The sequence below is a fragment of the Haliotis rufescens genome, unplaced genomic scaffold, assembly GCF_023055435.1.
Source record: "Haliotis rufescens isolate VD_foot unplaced genomic scaffold, xgHalRufe1.0.p SCAF_408, whole genome shotgun sequence".
Taxonomy (NCBI): domain Eukaryota; kingdom Metazoa; phylum Mollusca; class Gastropoda; order Lepetellida; family Haliotidae; genus Haliotis; species Haliotis rufescens.
Window position 1 is genome coordinate 8,973 of NW_025964122.1, and position 21,724 is coordinate 30,696.

The 21,724-nt window shown below is 45.7% G+C and overlaps 1 protein-coding gene across 1 annotated transcript; it reads left to right on the plus strand.

The window, feature by feature from the left end:
- Positions 1 to 316: 316 nt before the first annotated feature.
- Positions 317 to 11,342, plus strand: LOC125372497 (H(+)/Cl(-) exchange transporter 6-like). Its single transcript, XM_048382719.1, has 9 exons — positions 317 to 407; positions 1,511 to 1,561; positions 2,796 to 2,864; positions 3,584 to 3,649; positions 3,896 to 3,962; positions 4,574 to 4,680; positions 9,512 to 9,638; positions 9,835 to 9,902; positions 11,295 to 11,342. The coding sequence occupies exons 1-9, from the start codon at positions 327 to 329 to the stop codon at positions 11,340 to 11,342; spliced, it is 684 nt and encodes a 227-aa protein (XP_048238676.1). The 5' UTR covers positions 317 to 326.
- Positions 11,343 to 21,724: the final 10,382 nt, after the last annotated feature.

Here is a 21,724-nt window from a genome sequence, read left to right on the forward strand (position 1 = left end):
ATATGTTGGGGATAAATTAAATGACGCGTGTAATAGGAATCTGCAGAATGACACGTGAATGTTGGGGATATATTGTATGACATGTGTAATAGGAATGTACAGTTTGACGGCTTGACCGCCCTTGATTGTAATTACCATGGTGACTATATCAGTGATTGTTTATAATTTCTGTAGTAGTGGTTGTGTACTTTACCACTGATTTACATGACGGTAGCCGGCTGGCGCTATCATATTCGCAGTTGATACCGATACAGGACGTGGATCGACAGTGCTGTCACGCCCACCTGATCAAATCTACCGCCATGTCATAGGTTAAGGTCATCAAAATGGCTTCCACTAGTTGGCCCGTCGGTGCGAGGGATCGACTGCGGACTGATGAGAGTGGCACGGCCGACACTGAGGAGAGGGTAGGTTACTCTCACTGTCACTTACTCCAACACCAACCATTTCATCTTGTTAGTCCTATGTGTTTTCACCGTCAATTCATGAAGTATCGAGTTATGCCAGCACCCAAACGGCACGCCCCCTTGACTTCTGACCTACTTGGTAGGATGTCGTCTGCATCTGTAATCAATGAACACTGATATCATAACCATAGCTGATTTATATTAATTAAAACCGAGTTTACAAACTCGTGGGTAGCAAAGTCTTCCGAGGCTATGTTTCATGATTATTTCCGGTTTTCTAGACATATAATTGAATTATCTTTACAGTACAAATCCTGCCTGATTGCCGTTGTCTATGTTAAGGTATTGGAGTTACGATCACCTTAGTGATAAGATCGCTTTGTACAACGGCACCGTGGACATATAGGGAAACGAGTGCACTTAGATGTCTGCTTGGTTTTTAGGGCATTGATTAGGTGTGAAATGTTCTTTTGTTCGTTCTATTGTTCAACGCCACACTCAGCAGTGTGCCAGCGATATGACGGCGGTCTATAAATAATCGAGTAATGTCAACATAATTAACTGAAAAGAGTGAATTGCCTTTATCATACTAAAAATAATTATCTAAAAGCATAGAACTGTTTAATAGTTTATTCAAATACAATACGCTCAAATGGGATTCGCTTTGAACTAGGTGCAATCATGTCGCTAAATGTAACAGAGGGAATCTAATGTAAACACTAAAAAAGCATTTCGGCAGCTTACAACTCTTGTAAACAGTAATCTTTATGTAACTTAACGATAAACGATATTAGAAAGAGTGCTTCGAAATAATTGGTTTAATGTGCTGTAATATGTGGTTTAGCCCACGCGGTTATAATTTTTTCGTACAAACATACAAACCCACTCATCGAAATTATTTCATATTGTTTCTAAAATCGGGAGTATGATTAAGACACTTTTGATTAATTATTTCTCTGCTTTAACGTGTTTGTGTTTCAAAACGATTATCATTAGTGTGATATAGTTAGAGTTGATATGAAACGGTACACATGTATAAATGTACATGTGGAATAACATAAGCGACATGTATGCACACAATTAACGCTTATCTATCAATACAGACCCCACTGTTGCCGTCTCGTCAGCCCACCCTCCTGACAAAGGACTTTGAAGTAAGTTTGTTTATTTTCCAGTTAAAACTATACAATTTGTCGATGACAAAAGTCACGTTAATTGACAGGTGTGTTCTTCATTAACGTTTAACACTGACAACCTTTGACTGCTTGGGGGGCGTGGGTGACCCAGTCGTATGTTTGATTGTTTGTTGTTTAACGCCGCTAGCAGCAATATACCAGCTACATGACGGCGGTCTGTGAATAATTGAGTCTGGACCAGATAATCCAGTAATTGACATCTTGAGCATCGATCTACGCGATTGGGATCGATCTGAGGACCCCCTGAGCAGACGTGCGTCCCTTGGACACGCCAGAAACCTATAATTCTGGGTTCGAATACCGGTTCGCCCCGTATATGTTTTTAGGTTCGACAGCATCATATTCGTGCTCGTGGTTTTCAACTAAGTGGTAGATGTCTAAGACCTGCATTACTTCGGGCTTTCCTCCCACGTGAATCTCACACGCCGTGATATAACTGAAAATTTGTTCAAATCGACGTTAAACCTAACTCACTCACTGTGTGTTATTCACGCTAGTGACCTTTGACTCAGGATGTCCGGCGATGATCTTCGAAGATCAGTCTGCTTGTGTAACTGTTATGATTGTATGTGCGCTTCAGAGGAATAGTGTGACAGCTCGCGTCAGGTGACAGGATTCATTGTGTGTTGTGTAACCCGCACTCAGTCGTGTTGCCGTTGCCTGTGTGGAATCGAGTCTGGACCAGACAAACCACTGATATTATGATAAACGTCCTACGCCGTCAAAGATACGCAATCAACCAAGCAACCGAGGTTGAAACCCCGACCACTTTGTATCAGGCCCCTCTTACAAGCAGCTCACTCTTATCCTCCAGACACCCGTGAAGATCCGGGGAGAGAATAGGTCTTTAGCAACCCATGTTTGCCGTTAAAGGCGACTATACTTGTCGCAAGAGGCGACTCACGGGATCGGGTGGTCAGGATCGCTGACTTGGTTGATGTATGTCATCGTATCCCAACTGCGTAGCTCGATGCCTATGATGTTAGTCACTGGATTGTCTGGTCCAGACTCGATTATTTACAGACGGCCGTCATATAGCTGGAATATTGCTGGGTTCGGCGTTAAACAACAAACAAACAGAACTTGTTCCTCAGTTCCAACCAGGACGTCCACGAACTTACGAGATAATGGTGCGGTTATTTGTGTTTACATCTGGTACTCTCTCAGTTTCTAATCTACCGTCTTCCTCCAGAGTTTGGATTACGACAGATGTTTCAACGAACCTTACGAGCTCCTCCTGAAAAGACAACAGCAAGAGCACGTGAGTGTCACACACGTTAACTCCAGACGAGACGCTGACTGTTATGGTAACGTTTTGATGTATGACTCTGAAGTGATCATTTTATTGATGTTTGTGTTAAAAGGTACAGATCGGAAACAGAATAGAGTATTAATATTGACAGTGGTATGCGTTTATGTTCCTTACGTCAAGACCGCCTCCGTGGACCAGTGGTAGAACGTCCAACAGGAGAGCGGGGGGTCCGGAGTTCGATCCCCGGCCACGTGGGTACTTGCTGTTACCATGCCTGGCGCCCGACATTAAGACTGTGTCTGAGTTGGGTATTCGTGTCAAACTGCGGCATGATATCTCAGTGGGCTAGCACTATAAAATCGGCATTAATACGGACTAGTACAAGAAGCCACACACACACACACACACACACACACACACACACACACACACACACACACACACACACACACACACACACACACACACACACACACACACACACACACACACACACACACACACACACACACACACACACACGTTTAACCCCATTCACCTCTCCTCACCTAACGTCAAACTACCATCTGTTTATCTAAAGCTAGGTGTCCTGTCTCTTGACAATGGTCTGATGTATGAATGTATACATATATGGGCTTATATGGAGTGTTAGTTTCACAGTTGGCAACTACGTCATTAAAATAAAATAAAACATGTGATAAAACAAGATAGAGGGTTATTTTTTTCAGTCCGACAACAAGATTGAGGCTATAAAATGGATTATTACGTTTTTGGTTGGACTTTTGACTGGAATGGTGAGTATGCATTCTCCACATTGCCAGGAATATGGAATAAGATGTATCTCAAATCATCAATTTCCTGTGATCATAGGAATGTATGTGGTTATAAAGCGCAGACATTGCAAGTCGGTGACCCTGACAGAGAAGCTAAGACTGAAACATAGGGAACATATATAATATAGCCTTCCTGGTAGCGATGCGTCTGTGTGTGTCCTGTACGTCATGTCGGTCTCCTGATAGTGTGTCTACTTCTTCTTTCAGGTTGCCCTGTATATAGACAGCATTGTCAAGCTCTTGTCTCACTGGAAGTTCAACACTATCGATGTGTGTATCCTTCACTGAAATGAGGCCGCTGCACGTGCTGTTTATGTGGCTGTGGCCGACGTCTAAGGCTCCGTAATTCTTGGTCGTAGTCCTGCCATGTTCCAGGGTTCGAATACCAACATCGCCATGGGTATCATCATTACTTGCCCGTGGTTTTCACCGCACAATGTAACGTAACACACTGACACATTCATGACATGGAAATATATCCTTGCAAGTTGTTCTCCCATACTGAATGGTCACATTGAGGCTAAGGTCCCCACAGATGAGATTAGAGAACACTTGGGCAGAGAGTCTGCAAGGAGGCTGGCTGTCTGTATTGGTGTATTTTCGTGACCGAACGTCATTATAGAATATATGGTTACACCATACAAACACGTAACACATGACACACAGGCTGACATTGATGAGGTATTCCTCATATCTAATATGTTCCGTACACACACGGTATCTATATTTGTCAGGTAAATTGTGTTTAGAAGTAAGCTGGTCTGTGCAATTTGTTGCTCAAGACTAGGTTAGACCCCAGACCGACAAGTATATCATTGACCGGCCGTTGGATTACCTTTAACGCACATGTTGGCGTGTGGAGCGTTCTGTGCCTTGACATGTCAGCCATACAGAAGTGTTCCAAAGAGGGGTGTCTGGTGGAGTCGCTGCTGTTCCTGCTGATGTTCAATGTGGGCTTTGTCATCATCGCCGCCTGTCTGACCGTGTATGAGGTAGGTGCACCCTCACAGTCACCGTGTACATCCACCCTCACAGTCACCGTGTACATCCACCCTCACAGTCACCGTGTACATCCACCCTCACAGTCACTGTGTACATCCACCCTCACAGTCACCGTGTACATCCACCCTCACAGTCACCGTGTACATCCACCCTCACAGTCACCGTGTACATCCACCCTCACAGTCACCGTGTACATCCACCCTCACAGTCACCGTGTACATCCACCCTCACAGTCACCGTGTACATCCACCCTCACAGTCACCGTGTACATCCACCCTCACAGTCACCGTGTACATCCACCCTCGCAGTCACCCATGTACATCCACCTTCACAGTCACCGTGTACATCCACCCTCACAGTCACCGTGTACATCCGACCTCACAGTCACCCGTGTACATCCACCCTCACATTCACCGTGTACATCCACCCTCACAGTCACCCGTGTACATCCACCCTCACAGCCACTGTGTACATCCACCCTCACAGTCACCGTGTACATCCACCCTCACAGTGACCCGTGTACATCCACCCGCACAGTCACTGTGTACATCCACCCTCACATTCACTGTGTACATCCACCCTCAAAGTCACCCTTGTGCATCCACCCTCACAGTCAGCGTATACATCTACCCTCACATTCACCGTGTACATCCACCCGCACAGTCACTGTGTACATCCACCCTCACAGTCACTGTGTACATCCACCCTCACAGTCACTGTGTACATCCACCCTCACAGTGACCCGTGTACATCCACCCTCACAGTCACCGTGTACATCTACCCTCACAGTCACCCATGTACATCCACCCTCACAGTCACCGTGTACATCCACCCTCACAGTCACCCCCTGTACATCCACCCTCACAGTCACCGTGTACATCCACCCTCACAGTGACCCGTGTACATCCACCCTCACAGTCACCGTGTACATCCACCCTCACAGTCACCCATGTACATCCACCCTCACAGTCACCGTGTACAACCGACCTCACAGTCACTGTGTACATCCACCCTCACAGTCACTGTGTACATCCGCCAACACAGTCACCCTTGTGCATCCACCCCCAAAGTCACCGTGTACATCCACCCTCACAGTCACCCATGTACATCCACCTTCACAGTCACCGTGTACATCCACCATCACAGTCACCGTGTACATCCGACCTCACAGTCACCCGTGTACATCCACCCTCACAGTCACCCGTGTACATCCACCCTCACAGTCACCGTGTACATCCACCCTCACAGTGACCCGTGTACATCCACCCTCACAGTCACCGTGTACATCCACCCTCACAGTCACCCATGTACATCCACCCTCACAGTCACCGTGTACAACCGACCTCACAGTCACTGTGTACATCCACCCTCACAGTCACTGTGTACATCCGCCAACACAGTCACCCTTGTGCATCCACCCCCAAAGTCACCGTGTACATCCACCCTCACAGTCACCCATGTACATCCACCTTCACAGTCACCGTGTACATCCACCATCACAGTCACCGTGTACATCCGACCTCACAGTCACCCGTGTACATCCACCCTCACAGTCACCCGTGTACATCCACCCTCACAGTCACCCGTGTACATCCACCCTCACAGCCACTGTGTACATCCACCTTCACAGTCACTGTGTACATCCACCCTCACAGTCACCGTGTACATCCACCCTCACAGTCACCCCCTGTACATCCACCCTCACAGTCACCGTGTACATCCACCCTCACAGTCACCGTGTACATCCGACCTCACAGTCACCCGTGTAATCCACCCTCACAGTCGCTGTGTACATCCACCCTCACAGTGACTCGTGTACATCCACCCTCACAGTCACCGTGTACATCCACCCTCACAGTCACCCATGTACATCCACCCTCACAGTCACCGTGTACAACCGACCTCACAGTCACTGTGTACATCCACCCTCACAGTCACTGTGTACATCCGCCAACACAGTCACCCTTGTGCATCCACCCTCAAAGTCACCGTGTACATCCACCCTCACAGTCACCGTGTACATCCACCCTCACAGTCACTGTGTACATCCACCCTCACAGTCACTGTGTACATTCACCCTCACAGTTACCCGTGTACATCCGACCTCACAGTCACCGTGTACATCCACCCTCACAGTGACCCGTGTACATCCACCCTCACAGTCACCGTGTACATCCACCCTCACAGTCACCCATGTACATCCACCCTCACAGTCACCGTGTACAACCGACCTCACAGTCACCTGTGTACATCCACCCTCACAGTCACTGTGTACATCCGACCTCACAGTCACTGTGTACATCCACCCTCACAGTTACCCGTGTACATCCGACCTCACAGTCACCGTGTACATCCACCCTCACAGTCACTGTGTACATCCACCCTCACGGTCACCCATGTACATCCACCCTCACAGTCACCGTGTACATCCACCCTCACAGTCACTGTGTACATCCACCCTCACAGTCACTGTGTACATCCACCCTCACGGTCACCCGTGTACATCCACCCTCACGGTCACCCATGTACATCCACCCTCACAGTCACTGTGTACATCCACCCTCACAGTCACCGTGTACATCCACCCTCACAGTCACCCCCTGTACATCCACCCTCACAGTCACCGTGTACATCCACCCTCACAGTCACTGTGTACATCCACCCTCACAGTCACCGTGTACATCCACCCTCACAGTCGCTGTGTACATCCACCCTCACAGTGACTCGTGTACATCCACCCTCACAGTCACCGTGTACATCCACCCTCACAGTCACCCATGTACATCCACCCTCACAGTCACCGTGTACAACCGACCTCACAGTCACTGTGTACATCCACCCTCACAGTCACTGTGTACATCCACCCTCACAGTCACCGTGTACATCCACCCTCACAGTCACCCATGTACATCCACCCTCACAGTCACCGTGTACAACCGACCTCACAGTCACTGTGTACATCCACCCTCACAGTCACTGTGTACATCCGCCAACACAGTCACCCTTGTGCATCCACCCTCAAAGTCACCGTGTACATCCACCCTCACAGTCACCGTGTACATCCACCCTCACAGTCACTGTGTACATCCACCCTCACAGTCACTGTGTACATTCACCCTCACAGTTACCCGTGTACATCCGACCTCACAGTCACCGTGTACATCCACCCTCACAGTGACCCGTGTACATCCACCCTCACAGTCACCGTGTACATCCACCCTCACAGTCACCCATGTACATCCACCCTCACAGTCACCGTGTACAACCGACCTCACAGTCACCTGTGTACATCCACCCTCACAGTCACTGTGTACATCCGACCTCACAGTCACTGTGTACATCCACCCTCACAGTTACCCGTGTACATCCGACCTCACAGTCACCGTGTACATCCACCCTCACAGTCACTGTGTACATCCACCCTCACGGTCACCCATGTACATCCACCCTCACAGTCACCGTGTACATCCACCCTCACAGTCACTGTGTACATCCACCCTCACAGTCACTGTGTACATCCACCCTCACAGTCACCCATGTACATCCACCCTCACAGTCACTGTGTACATCCACCCTCACGGTCACCCATGTACATCCACCGTCACAGTCACTCTTTTCCCACAACGATGTGTCCGACTGATGTTAAGCGCTGTTGTTGATTGTCATTACCCTTAAAATACACTTCTTGAAAGCCCATAACGGTAATTTCCAAATCATCAAAGGAAACATGCAGAGATTTTTACAACACTGCATTATGAACATTATGTTTACAAATGACGCTGAAGCGTGAAGCCGTGCGTCATGTTTTATTTATCGTGTTCACCTTTTTTAGTTGACATGTTTCAAGGCCGTGTTTCTCTGTTCTACTGTACTATTTAGTCGTCACTATGTGCTCTCTTTCCAGAAGACAATAACTGACAGTAATTACTTTTGAAAATTGTCCATTAACAGCCATCTATGCCTCCCTGCTCTGGAGACACACGCCGCTAGAAATATGCACACATTTAGGAGAAGTTAAAGTAGAAGTGAAACGCTACACTTAAATCGTGACATATAATTTTATTACATTTTTCCCGGGAGACGATGTTATAACGACTCACTGACTTAGGTGTATATCGTGTTTATCGTGAAGAGTAAGATGTGATCATGTAAAACAAGATACAGATTATTGTTTAATCTCCGATTTAAAACGCTCGTTCCCGGGATCCAGTACTCTACACAGCTCAAAAGCACTGGGAACTCAGAGACAAATGCACATTATGACATGTACACCTGCCTTCTGTGTTGTTTGTGTTCATTTCTACCTGCAAATGTACGCAGTTGTTGATCACTTGATACACCAATGTATAGATACACTGAATCTGTACCCTAACTATTGCAAGATACAGGGGACACAGATGTCCTACACTGTAAAATGTGTTTACAATATATGCAAATACAAGACATGTTTAGTGATGTTTAGGAATGTGTTTAAATCCCAAACGGAATACATGTTTTGTATGACTGTTCTATCTAAACACAGTTTGTGACATCAGTTGTCTGACAGTCTGAACACCACTTTAAACACAACATCCGCTTTATCTTAATATGTTTAGAATGTAAACTTATGAGACAAAGATTACACTAAGCTCTAAACATGTTTAAACACTAAACATAATTCATTAGGAGTGTATTATTAATTGTATTTAAACATGTTAAAATTCAAAACATGTTTAGGTTATGGGGATGTTGTGTGTACAAACGTGCCCATTGCAGGAGGGGGGTGGGGTGGGTGGGGGTAATCTAGTACCCCAGAGATCAAATGCTGTCTGACTGTTTCAGCCCGTCGCCGGGGGGTCTGGTATACCTGAGATCAAGTGTTATCTGAATGGCATCAAGGTCCCGCGTGTCGCAAGGTTCGCCACACTTCTCGCCAAGTCCATTGGAGTCCTCTTCAGTGTAGCAGGAGGTACGTTCCACCCGTCTAGTCCAATACCAGTACCTCGCGGTGTGAGATTTGTCACAGACGCAGACAGACGGAATACGCACGTAGACCGTGATATACAACGAACCCTCATAGTTCAACATACATAAGTTACGAAAGAACGACTCGAAACAGTCACTGACCAGTGATGTTTCCTGATTCTATCGGTGTCTTCTTCCAGGTTTGTTTGTTGGCAAAGAAGGACCGATGATCCATAGTGGCGCCATCATAGGAGCTGGCGTTCCACAGGTAGGTCAACCCCGCTGACACGCACTGGAGTGGTCTTTGTTTCAGACATTACAGCCGCATTACTTCTTGTCAAATCGAAATGAACAAAAACATTGAAACTGCAAGTAAATAATAACCACGTCAAGATTACTTCTCCACAAATTAGATCCCAGACAGTAACTAATGTATCAATTTTGATGTATAACTGTTTAGACACATCGGTCGACTGAACTATCGACGTGTGTCTTAAGGCGGGGAGCCGCTGCCGATGTGTGTTCAGTGTACGTGTTTAACGTGTTTGTTGGGATCTGACGTTTGTGTTCCAATATGCAATGTTCATTAAATCTTTAGAACTTAATATGAATTTTAATTAAGTTTTAACGTTCCTGCGACATTACTTGGGTTCTGTTCCTCTGATGGAGTGGCTAATCGACGACCTAGTTTTTCTGTTTCGCGGACGCCACATGGGTCTGCTATTGTTGAATCCTATACGACACTGTTACTACCTGAGCGAAAGCATCTATTCATATTCTGCCCTTGATAAAATAAACCACATTCATTCCTTCATTTAATAAGTCCAGGTACAGAAATAGTTTACACAAAAACCCATCAAGACCGTTTTAACTACAGATTTTGTATGGGAGATGGGGCTATGAATCCATGCAGCGATGCGAGAAAACGATTGACTAATGCGATGAAACGATGAAGCTATGCAATAAAACGATGAATCGATGTGATTAAATGATAGAGCAATACGATGAAACGATGAAGCTATGCAATGAAACGATGAATCGATGCGATTAAATGATATAGCATACGATGAAACGATGAAGCTATGCAATGAAACGATGAATCGATGTGATTAAATGATATAGCATACGATGAAACGATGAAGCTATGCAATAAAACGATGAATCGATGCGATTAAATGATAGAGAAATACGATGAAACGATGGAACAATGCGATGAAACTATGAAGCGATGCGGTGGAGCGATGATGCAAAATGATGGTGCGTTAACGCGATACGACGGGGCGATGCAATGGAACGATGAAGCGATGACTCCGTATGCTTTTTTTAATGAAAAGTGGTTTGGAAAGGGAGGTGACAGCAAATTCTCTCGACAGTATGACAGATAAGAAGACATTTTCTGCTTCCGAGTTATTGCTGAAATTCCGCCTAAAACGTTTTTCGTTCGTAATATATTAAGTCACGGAACACATTTTGTTCTATGATGTATTGAGGTATTGTACATTACGCGAGTGGCATAACTACCAGGTATCACAAAAAGCGAGTGCTTACACTTCGAAATCGTCACAAACATAAAATAAAATAAATAATTAAAAAGATGTACTTTGGTGTGGTCTTCTTTCAGTCGTTTGTTATAGTTACATGATCTTTTGTTAATTTACAGGTTGATCCGCCTCCCAGTGACACAAGTGTCGTTGATGAGTTGGCTTGATGTTGTTGTTTGCTTGTTACATTTCCTTTACCCATTTCGCGAACACCTGGTGTCATAACTGATTTTCAGTGGTCTATTCATTTAATTTTCACAGCTGGTTTACCTTTTACGCCAAATGTAATTTGTTCCTGTGGTTATTATTCATTTAATTTAATGAGGATATCTTGGTTTGATCACAAAAATCAAACTGTTTTATACTTAAAATGTGTTATGTACAGAACGTGGTGAGGACATTGCGTGATATCTCTGTTTTAGATATGCTACACGGGCCTGCTTGGGCTCGTGTTTGAAGCGTTATGAGAGTTCAAGAAAAATAAGTACTGCAATATGACTGCTTACATTTTATTTTCCCCAAGCTAAGCCCCTGAATGCCAACGTTCAAGCAGATGCCGATAATACTCTACGCTAGTGTCATGATAACCGAAATAACCCAAACTACTGTTCTCCACTGTAACCATATCATTCACGCCTTGCACACATGTATGTAAGATACTCTGAAAATAATCATTGGCTTGTAGTAATTTTAACAATCGGTCATATTTGAATTACTTATTTATCATTATTAAGTTGCATAGTTAGCAAACGTCCCCTGGTACACCGATTCCTGATAGTTTGAGTGAAGAGGTTGGGTGTAGCACTGCTCTGTACATTGGGTGGGGAAACACTGCTCTGTATATTGGCTGGTGTAGCACTGCTCTGTTAATTTGGTAGGGTAACACTGCTCTGTATATTGGCTGGTGTAGCACTGCTCTGTATATGGGTGGGGTAACACTGCTCTGTATATTGGCTGGTGTAGGACTGCTCTGTATATTTGGTGGTGTAACACTGCTCTGTATATTGGCTGGTGTAGCACTGCTCTGTATATTTGGTGGGGTAACACTGCTCTGTATATTGGCTGGTGTATCACTGCTCTGTATATGGGTGGGGTAACACTGCTCTGTATATTGGCTGGTGTAGCACTGCTCTGTATATTTGGTGGTGTAACACTGCTCTGTATATTGGCTGGTGTATCACTGCTCTGTATATGGGTGGGGTAACACTGCTCTGAATAATGGGTGGGGTAACACTGCTCTGTATATTGGCTGGTGTAGCACTGCTCTGTTTAAGGGTGGAGTAACACTGCTCTGAATAATTGGTGGGGTAACACTGCTCTGAATAATGGGTGGGGTAACACTGCTCTGTATATTTGCTGGTGTAGCACTGCTCTGTATATTGGCTGGGGTAACACTGCTCTGTATATTGGGTGGGGTAACACTGCTCTGTATATTGGGTGGGGTAACACTGCTCTGAATATTGGCTGGTGTAGCACTGCTCTGTATATTTGCTGGTGTAGCACTGCTCTGTATATTGGGTGGGGTAACACTGCTCTGTATATTGGGTGGGGTAACACTGCTCTGTATATTGGCTGGGGTAATACTGCTCTGTATATTAGGTGGGGTAACACTCGTCTGTATATTGGCTGGTGTAGCACTGCTCTGTATATTGGGTGGGGTAACACTACTCTGTATATTGGGTGGGGTAACACTGCTCTGTATATTGGGTGGGGTAACACTGCTCTGTATATTGGGTGGGGTAACACTGCTCTGTATATTGGGTAGGGTAACACTGCTCTGAATATTGGGTGGGGTAACACTGCTCTGTATATTGGGTGGGGTAGCACTGCCCTGTATATTGGGTGGGGTAACACTGCTCTGAATATTGGGTGGTGTAGCACTGCTCTGTATATTGGCTAGGGTAACACTACTCTGTATATTGGCTGGTGTAGCACTGCTCTGTATATTGGGTGGGGTAACACTGCTCTGTATATTGGATGGTGTACCACTGCTCTGTATATTTGGTGGGGTAACACTGCTCTGTATATTGGCTGGTGAAACACTGCTCTGTATATTTGGTGGGGTAACATTGCTCTGTACATTGGCTTGGGTAACACTGCTCTGTATATTGGGTGGGGTAGCACTGCCCTGTATATTGGGTGGGGTAACACTGCTCTGTTTATTGGCTGGTGTAGCACTGCTCTGTACATTGGGTGGGGTAACACTGCTCTGTATATTGGCTGGTGTAACACTGCTCTGTTTATTGGCTGGGGTAACATTGCTCTGTATATTGGCTAGGGTAACCCTGCTCTGTATATTGCTTGTGGTAACACGAATCTGTATATTTGGTGGGGGAACCCTGCTCTGTATATAGGGTGGGATAAAAATGCTCTGAATATTGGGTGGGGTAACACTGCTTTGTGTATTGCCTGGGGTAACACCTCTCTGTATATTGGCGGGTGTAACACTGCTCTGTATATTGGCTGGGGTAACACTGCTCTTTATATTGGATGGGTGTAACACTGCTCTGTATATTGGTTGGGGTAACACTGCTGTGTATATTGCGTGGGGTAACACTGCATTGTATATTGGGTAGGGTAACACTACTCTGTATATTGGCTGGGGTAACACCTCTCTGTATATTTGCTGGGGTAATGCTGCTCTGTTTATTGGCTGGGGTAACACTGCTCTTTATATTGGGTGGGTGTAACACTGCTCTTTATATTGGTTGGGGTAACACTGCTCTGTATATTGGCTGGTGTAACACTGCTGTGTATATTGGCTGGGGTAACACTGCTCTGTATATTGGCTGGGGAAAAACTGCTCTGTATTTTGGGTGGGGTAACACTGCTCTGTATATTGGCTGGGGAAAGACTGCTCTGTATATTGGCTGGGGTAACACTGCCCTGTATATAGGGTGGGATAAAAATGCTCTGAATATTGGGTGGGGTAACACTGCTTTGTGTATTGCCTGGGGTAACACCTCTCTGTATATTGGCTGGTGTAACACTGCTCTGTATATTGGCTGGGGTAACACTGCTCTTTATATTGGATGGGTGTAACACTGCTCTGTATATTGGTTGGGGTAACACTGCTGTGTATATTGCGTGGGGTAACACTGCATTGTATATTGGGTAGGGTAACACTACTCTGTATATTGGCTGGGGTAACACCTCTCTGTATATTTGCTGGGGTAATGCTGCTCTGTTTATTGGCTGGGGTAACACTGCTCTTTATATTGGGTGGGTGTAACACTGCTCTTTATATTGGTTGGGGTAACACTGCTCTGTATATTGGCTGGTGTAACACTGCTGTGTATATTGGCTGGGGTAACACTGCTCTGTATATTGGCTGGGGAAAAACTGCTCTGTATTTTGGGTGGGGTAACACTGCTCTGTATATTGGCTGGGGAAAGACTGCTCTGTATATTGGCTGGGGTAACACTGCCCTGTATATTGGGTAAAATAACCCTGCTCTGTATATGGAGTGGGGTAACACTGCTCTGTATATTGGGTGGGGTAACACTGCTCTGTATATTGGGTAGGGTAACACTGCTCTGAATATTGGGTGGTGTAACACTGCTCTGTTTATTGGCTGGGGTAACACTGCTCTGTATATTGGGTGGGGTAACACTGCTCTGTATATTGGGTGGGGTAACACTGCTCTGTATATTGGCTGGTGTAGCACTGCTCTGTATATTGGGTGGGGTAACACTGCTCTGTGTATTGGCTGGTGTAGCACTGCTCTGTATATTTGGTGGGGTAACACTGCTCTTTATATTGGCTGGGGTAACATTGCTCTGTATATTGGGTGGGGTAGCACTGCCCTGTATATTGGTTGGGGTAACAATGCTCTGTTTATTGGCTGGTGTAGCACTGCTCTGTACATTGGGTGGGGTAACACTGCTCTGTATATTGGCTGGTGTAACACTGCTCTGTTTATTGGCTGGGGTAACACTGCTCTGTATATTGGCTAGGGTAACCCTGCTCTGTATATTGGTTGTGGTAACACGAATCTGTATATTTGGTGGGGGAACACTGCTCTGTATATAGGGTGGGATAAAAATGCTCTGAATATTGGGTGGGGTAACACTGCCTTGTGTATTGCCTGGGGTAACACCTCTCTGTATATTTGCTGGTGTAACACTGCTGTGTATATTGGGTGGGGTAACACTGCATTGTATATTGGGTAGGGTAACACTACTCTGTATATTGGCTTGGGTAATACCTCTCTGTATATTGGCTGGGGTAATGCTGCTCTGTATATTGGCTGGGGTAACACTGCTCCTTATATTGGGTGGGTGTAACATTGCTCTGTATATTGGGTGGGTGTTACACTGCTCTGTATATTGGTTGGGGTAACACTGCTGTGTATATTGGCTGGGGTAACACTGCATTGTATATTGGGTAGGGTAACACTACTCTGTATATTGGCTTGGGTAACACCTCTCTGTATATTGGCTGGGGTAATGCTGCTCTGTATATTGGCTGGGGTAACACTGCTCCTTATATTGGGTGGGTGTAACACTGCTCTGTATATTGGGTGGGTGTAACACTGCTCTGTATATTGGGTGGGGTAACACTGCTCTGTATATTGGCTGGGGTAACACTGCTGTGTATATTGGCTGGGGTAACACTGCTCTGTATATTGGGTGGGGTAACACTGCTCTTTATAATGTCTTGGGTAACACTGCTCTGTATTTTAGGTGGAGTAACCCTGCTCTGTATATTGGCTGGTGTAACACTGCTGTGTATATTGGCTGGGGTAACACTGCTCTGTATATTGGCTTGGGTAATGCTGCTCTGTATATTGGGTGGGATAACACTGCTCTTTATATTGGGTTGGTGTAACACTGCTCTGTATATTGGCTGGGGTAACACTGCTCTTTATATTGGTTGGGTGTAACACTGCTCTGTATATTGGTTGGGGTAACACTGCTCTTTAAAATGGCTGGGGTAACACTGCTCTGTATATTGGGTGGGGTTACACTGCTCTTTATAATGTCTTGGGTAACACTGCTCTGTATATTGGCTGGGGAACAATGCTCTGTATATTGGCGGGGGTAACACTGCTCTGAATATTGGGTGGTGTAGCACTGCTCTGAATATTGGGTGAGGTAAAACTGCTCTGAATATTGGGTGGTGAAGCACTGCTCTGTATATTGGGTGGGGTAACACTGCTCTGAATATTGGGTGGTGTAGCACTGCTCTGTATATTGGGTGGGGTAAGACTACTCTGTATATTGGCTGGTGTAGCACTGCTCTGTATATTGGGTGGGGTAACACTGCTCTGTATATTGGCTGGTGTACCACTGCTCTGTATATTGGTTGGGGTAACACTGCTCTTTATAATTGCTGGGGTAACACTACTCTGTATATTGGGTGGGGTAACACTGCTCTTTATAATGTCTTGGGTAACACTGCTCTGTATATTGGCTGGGGAACACTGCTCTGTATATTGGCTGGGGTAACACGGCTTTTTTGTTTTTTTGGTGTAACACTGCTCTCTATAATGGGTGGGGTAACACTGCTCTGTATATAGGGTGGTGTAACACTGCTCGGTTACTCGGCTGGGATAACACTCCTCTGTTCATTGCTTGGGTAAAACTGCTCTGTATATTGGGTGGGGTAACACTGCTCTGTATATTGGGTGGGGTAACACTGCTCTGTATATTGGCTGGTGTGGCACTGCTATGTATATGGGTGGGGTAACACTGCTCTGAATAATGGGTGAGGTAACACTGCTCTGAATATTGGTTAGTGTAGCACTGCTCTGTATATTGGGTGGGGTAACACTGCTCTGTATATTTGCTGGTGTAGCACTGCTCTGTATATTGGGTGGGGTAACACTCCTCTGTATATTTGGTGGGGTAACACTGCTCTGAATATTTGGTGGGGTAACACTGCTCTGTATATTGGGTGGTGTAGCACTGCCCTGTATATTGGGTGGGGTAACACTGCTCTGAATATTGGCTGGTGTAGCACTGCTCTGTATATTGGGTGGGGTAAAACTACTCTATATATTGGCTGGTGTAGCACTGCTCTGTATATTGGGTGGGGTAACACTACTCTGTATATTGGCTGGTGTACCACTGTTCTGTATATTTGGTGGGGTAACACTGCTCTGTATATTGGCTGGTGTAGCACTGCTATGTATATTTGGTGGGGTAACACTGCTCTGTATATTGGCTCGGGTAACACTGCTCTGTATATTGGGTGGGGTAGCACTGCCCTGTATATTGGGTGGGGTAACACTGCTCTGTTTATTGGCTGGTGTAGCACTGCTCTGTACATTGGGTGGGGTAACACTGCTCTGTATATTGGCTGCTGTAACACTGCTCTGTTTATTGGCTGGGGTAACATTGCTCTGTATATTGGCTAGGGTAACCCTGCTCTGTATATTGGTTGTGGTAACACGAATCTGTATATTTGGTAGGGGAACCCTGCTCTGTATATAGGGTGGGATAACAATGCTCTGAATATTGGGTGGGGTAACACTGCTTTGTGTATTGCCTGGGGTAACACTGCTCTGTATATTGGCTGATGTAACACTGCTCTGTATATTGGCTGGGGTAACACTGCATTGTATATTGGGTAGGGTAACACTACTCTGTATATTGGCTTGGGTAACACCTCTCTGTATATTGGCTGGGGTAATGCTGCTCTGTATATTGGCTGGTGTAACACTGCTCTGTATATTGGTTGGGGTAACACTGCTCTGTATATTGGGTGGGGTAACACTGCATTGTATATTGGGTAGGGTAACACTACTCTGTACATTGGGTGGGGTAACACATCTCTGTATATTGGCTGGGGTAATGCTGCTCTGTATATTGGCTTGGGTAACACTGCTCTTTATATTGGGTAGGTGTAACACTGCTCTGTATATTGTGTAGGGTAACACTACTCTGTATATTGGCTGGGGTAACACCTCTCTGTATATTGGCTGGGGTAATGCTGCTCTGTATATTGGCTGGGGTAACACTGCTCTTTATATTGGGTGGGTGTAACACTGCTCTTTATATTGGTTGGGGTAACACTGCTCTGTATATTGGCTGGTGTAACACTGCTGTGTATATTGGCTGGGGTAACACTGCTCTGTATATTCGCTGGGGAAACACTGCTCTGTATTTTGGGTGGGGTAACACTGCTCTATATATTGGCTGGGGAAAGACTGCTCTGTATATTGGCTGGGGTAACACTGCCCTGTATATTGGGTAAAATAACCCTGCTCTGTATATGGATAGGGTGTAACACTGCTCTGTAAATTGGGTGGGGTAACACTGCTCTGTATATTTGGTGGGGTAACACTGCTCTGTATATTGGGTGGTGTAACACTGCTGTGTATATTGGCTGGGTTAACACTGCTCTGTATATTCGCTGGGGAAACACTGCTCTGTATTTTGGGTGGGGTAACACTGCTCTGTATATTGGCTGGGGAAAGACTGCTCTGTATATTGGCTGTGGTAACACTGCCCTGTATAATGGGTAAAATACCCCTGCTCTGTATATGGATAGGGTGTAACACTGCTCTGTATATTGGGTGGGGTAACACTGCTCTGTATATTGGTTGGGGTAACACTGCTCTGTATATTGGGTGGGGTAACACTGCATTGTATATTGGGTAGGGTAACACTACTCTGTACATTGGGTGGGGTAACACTGCTGTGTATATTGGCTGGGGTAACACTGCTCTGTATATTCGCTGGGGAAACACTGCTCTGTATTTTGGGTGGGGTAACACTGCTCTATATATTGGCTGGGGAAAGACTGCTCTGTATATTGGCTGGGGTAACACTGCCCTGTATATTGGGTAAAATAACCCTGCTCTGTATATGGATAGGGTGTAACACTGCTCTGTAAATTGGGTGGGGTAACACTGCTCTGTATATTTGGTGGGGTAACACTGCTCTGTATATTGGGTGGTGTAACACTGCTGTGTATATTGGCTGGGTTAACACTGCTCTGTATATTCGCTGGGGAAACACTGCTCTGTATTTTGGGTGGGGTAACACTGCTCTGTATATTGGCTGGGGAAAGACTGCTCTGTATATTGGCTGTGGTAACACTGCCCTGTATAATGGGTAAAATACCCCTGCTCTGTATATGGATAGGGTGTAACACTGCTCTGTATATTGGGTGGGGTAACACTGCTCTGTATATTGGTTGGGGTAACACTGCTCTGTATATTGGGTGGGGTAACACTGCATTGTATATTGGGTAGGGTAACACTACTCTGTACATTGGGTGGGGTAACACATCTCTGTATATTGGCTGAGGTAATGCTGCTCTGTATATTGCCTGGGGTAACACTGCTCTTTATATTGGGTAGGTGTAACACTGCTCTGTATATTGTGTAGGGTAACACTACTCTGTATATTGGCTGGGGTAACACCTCTCTGTATATTGGCTGGGGTAATGCTGCTCTGTATATTAGCTGGGGTAACACTGCTCTTTATATTGGGTGGGTATTACACTGCTCTTTATATTGGTTGGGGTAACACTGCTCTGTATATTGGCTGGTGTAACACTGCTGTGTATATTGGCTGGGGTAACACTGCTCTGTATATTCGCTGGGGAAACACTGCTCTGTATTTTGGATGGGGTAACACTGCTCTGTATATTGGCTGGGGAAAGACTGCTCTGTATATTGGCAGGGGTAACACTGCCCTGTATATTGGGTAAAATAACCCTGCTCTGTATATGGATAGGGTGTAACACTGCTCTGTATATTGGGTGGGGTAACACTGCTCTGTATATTGGATGGGGTAACACTGCTCTGTATATTGGGTGGTGTAACACTGCTGTGTATATTGGCTGGGGTAACACTGCTCTGTATATTCGCTGGGGAAACACTGCTCTGTATTTTGGGTGGGGTAACACTGCTCTGTATATTGGCTGGGGAAAGACTGCTCTGTATATTGGCTGGGGTAACACTGCCCTGTATAATGGGTAAAATAACCCTGCTCTGTATATGGATAGGGTGTAACACTGCTCTGTATATTGGGTGGGGTAACACTGCTCTGTATATTGGGTGGGGTAACACTGCTCTGTTTATTGGCTGGGGTAACACTTCTCTGTATATTGGGTGGGGTAACACTGCTCTGTATATTGGGTGGGGTAACACTGCTCTGTATATTGGCTGGTGTAGCACTGCTCTGTATATTGGGTGGGGTAACACTGCTCTGTATATTGGCTGGTGTAGCACTGCTCTGTATATTTGGTGGTGTAACACTGCTCTGTTTATTGGCTGGTGTAGCACTGCTCTGTACATTGGGTGGGTTAACACTGCTCTGTATATTGGCTGGGGTAACACTGCTCTGTTTATTGGCTGGGGTAACATTGCTCTGTATATTGGCTAGGGTAACCGTGCTCTGTATATTGGTTGGGGTAACACTGCTGTGTATATTGGCTGGGGTAACACTGCTCTGTATATTGTGTAGGGTAACACTACTCTGTATATTGGCTGGGGTAACACCTCTCTGTATATTGGCTGGGGTAATGCTGCTCTGTATATTGGCTGGGGTAACACTGCTCTTTATATTGGGTGGGTATTACACTGCTCTTTATATTGGTTGGGGTAACACTGCTCTGTATATTGGCTGGTGTAACACTGCACTGTATATTGGCTGGGGTAACACTGCTCTGTATATTCGCTGGGGAAACACTGCTCTGTATTTTGGGTGGGGTAACACTGCTCTGTATATTGGCTGGGGAAAGACTGCTCTGTATATTGGCTGGGGTAACACTGCCCTGTATATTGGGTAAAATAACCCTGCTCTGTATATGGATAGGGTGTAACACTGCTCTGTATATTGGGTGGGGTAACACTGCTCTGTATATTGGATGGGGTAACACTGCTCTGTATATTGGGTGGTGTAACACTGCTGTGTATATTGGCTGGGGCAACACTGCTCTGTATATTCGCTGGGGAAACACTGCTCTGTATTTTGGGTGGGGTAACACTGCTCTGTATATTGGCTGGGGAAAGACTGCTCTGTATATTGGCTGGGGTAACACTGCCCTGTATAATGGGTAAAATAACCCTGCTCTGTATATGGATAGGGTGTAACACTGCTCTGTATATTGGGTGGGGTAACACTGCTCTGTATATTGGGTGGGGTAACACTGCTCTGAATATTGGGTGGTGTAACACTGCTCTGTATATTGGGTGGGGTAACACTGCTCTGTTTATTGGCTGGGGTAACACTTCTCTGTATATTGGGTGGGGTAACACTGCTCTGTATATTGGGTGGGGTAACACTGCTCTGTATATTGGCTGGTGTAGCACTGCTCTGTATATTGGGTGGGGTAACACTGCTCTGTATATTGGCTGGTGTAGCACTGCTCTGTATATTTGGTGGTGTAACACTGCTCTGTTTATTGGCTGGTGTAGCACTGCTCTGTACATTGGGTGGGTTAACACTGCTCTGTATATTGGCTGGGGTAACACTGCTCTGTTTATTGGCTGGGGTAACATTGCTCTGTATATTGGCTAGGGTAACCGTGCTCTGTATATTGGTTGGGGTAACACTGCTGTGTATATTGGCTGGGGTAACACTGCATTGTA

Coding starts and splice junctions, on each gene's coding strand:
- LOC125372497 (XM_048382719.1), top strand. CDS start 327: ATGGCTTCCACTAGTTGGCCCGTCGGTGCGAGGGATCGACTGCGGACT. Junction 9,639..9,834: donor CCTCTTCAGTGTAGCAGGAG/GTACGTTCCACC, acceptor GTCTTCTTCCAG/GTTTGTTTGTTGGCAAAGAA. Junction 9,903..11,294: donor TAGGAGCTGGCGTTCCACAG/GTAGGTCAACCC, acceptor GTTAATTTACAG/GTTGATCCGCCTCCCAGTGA.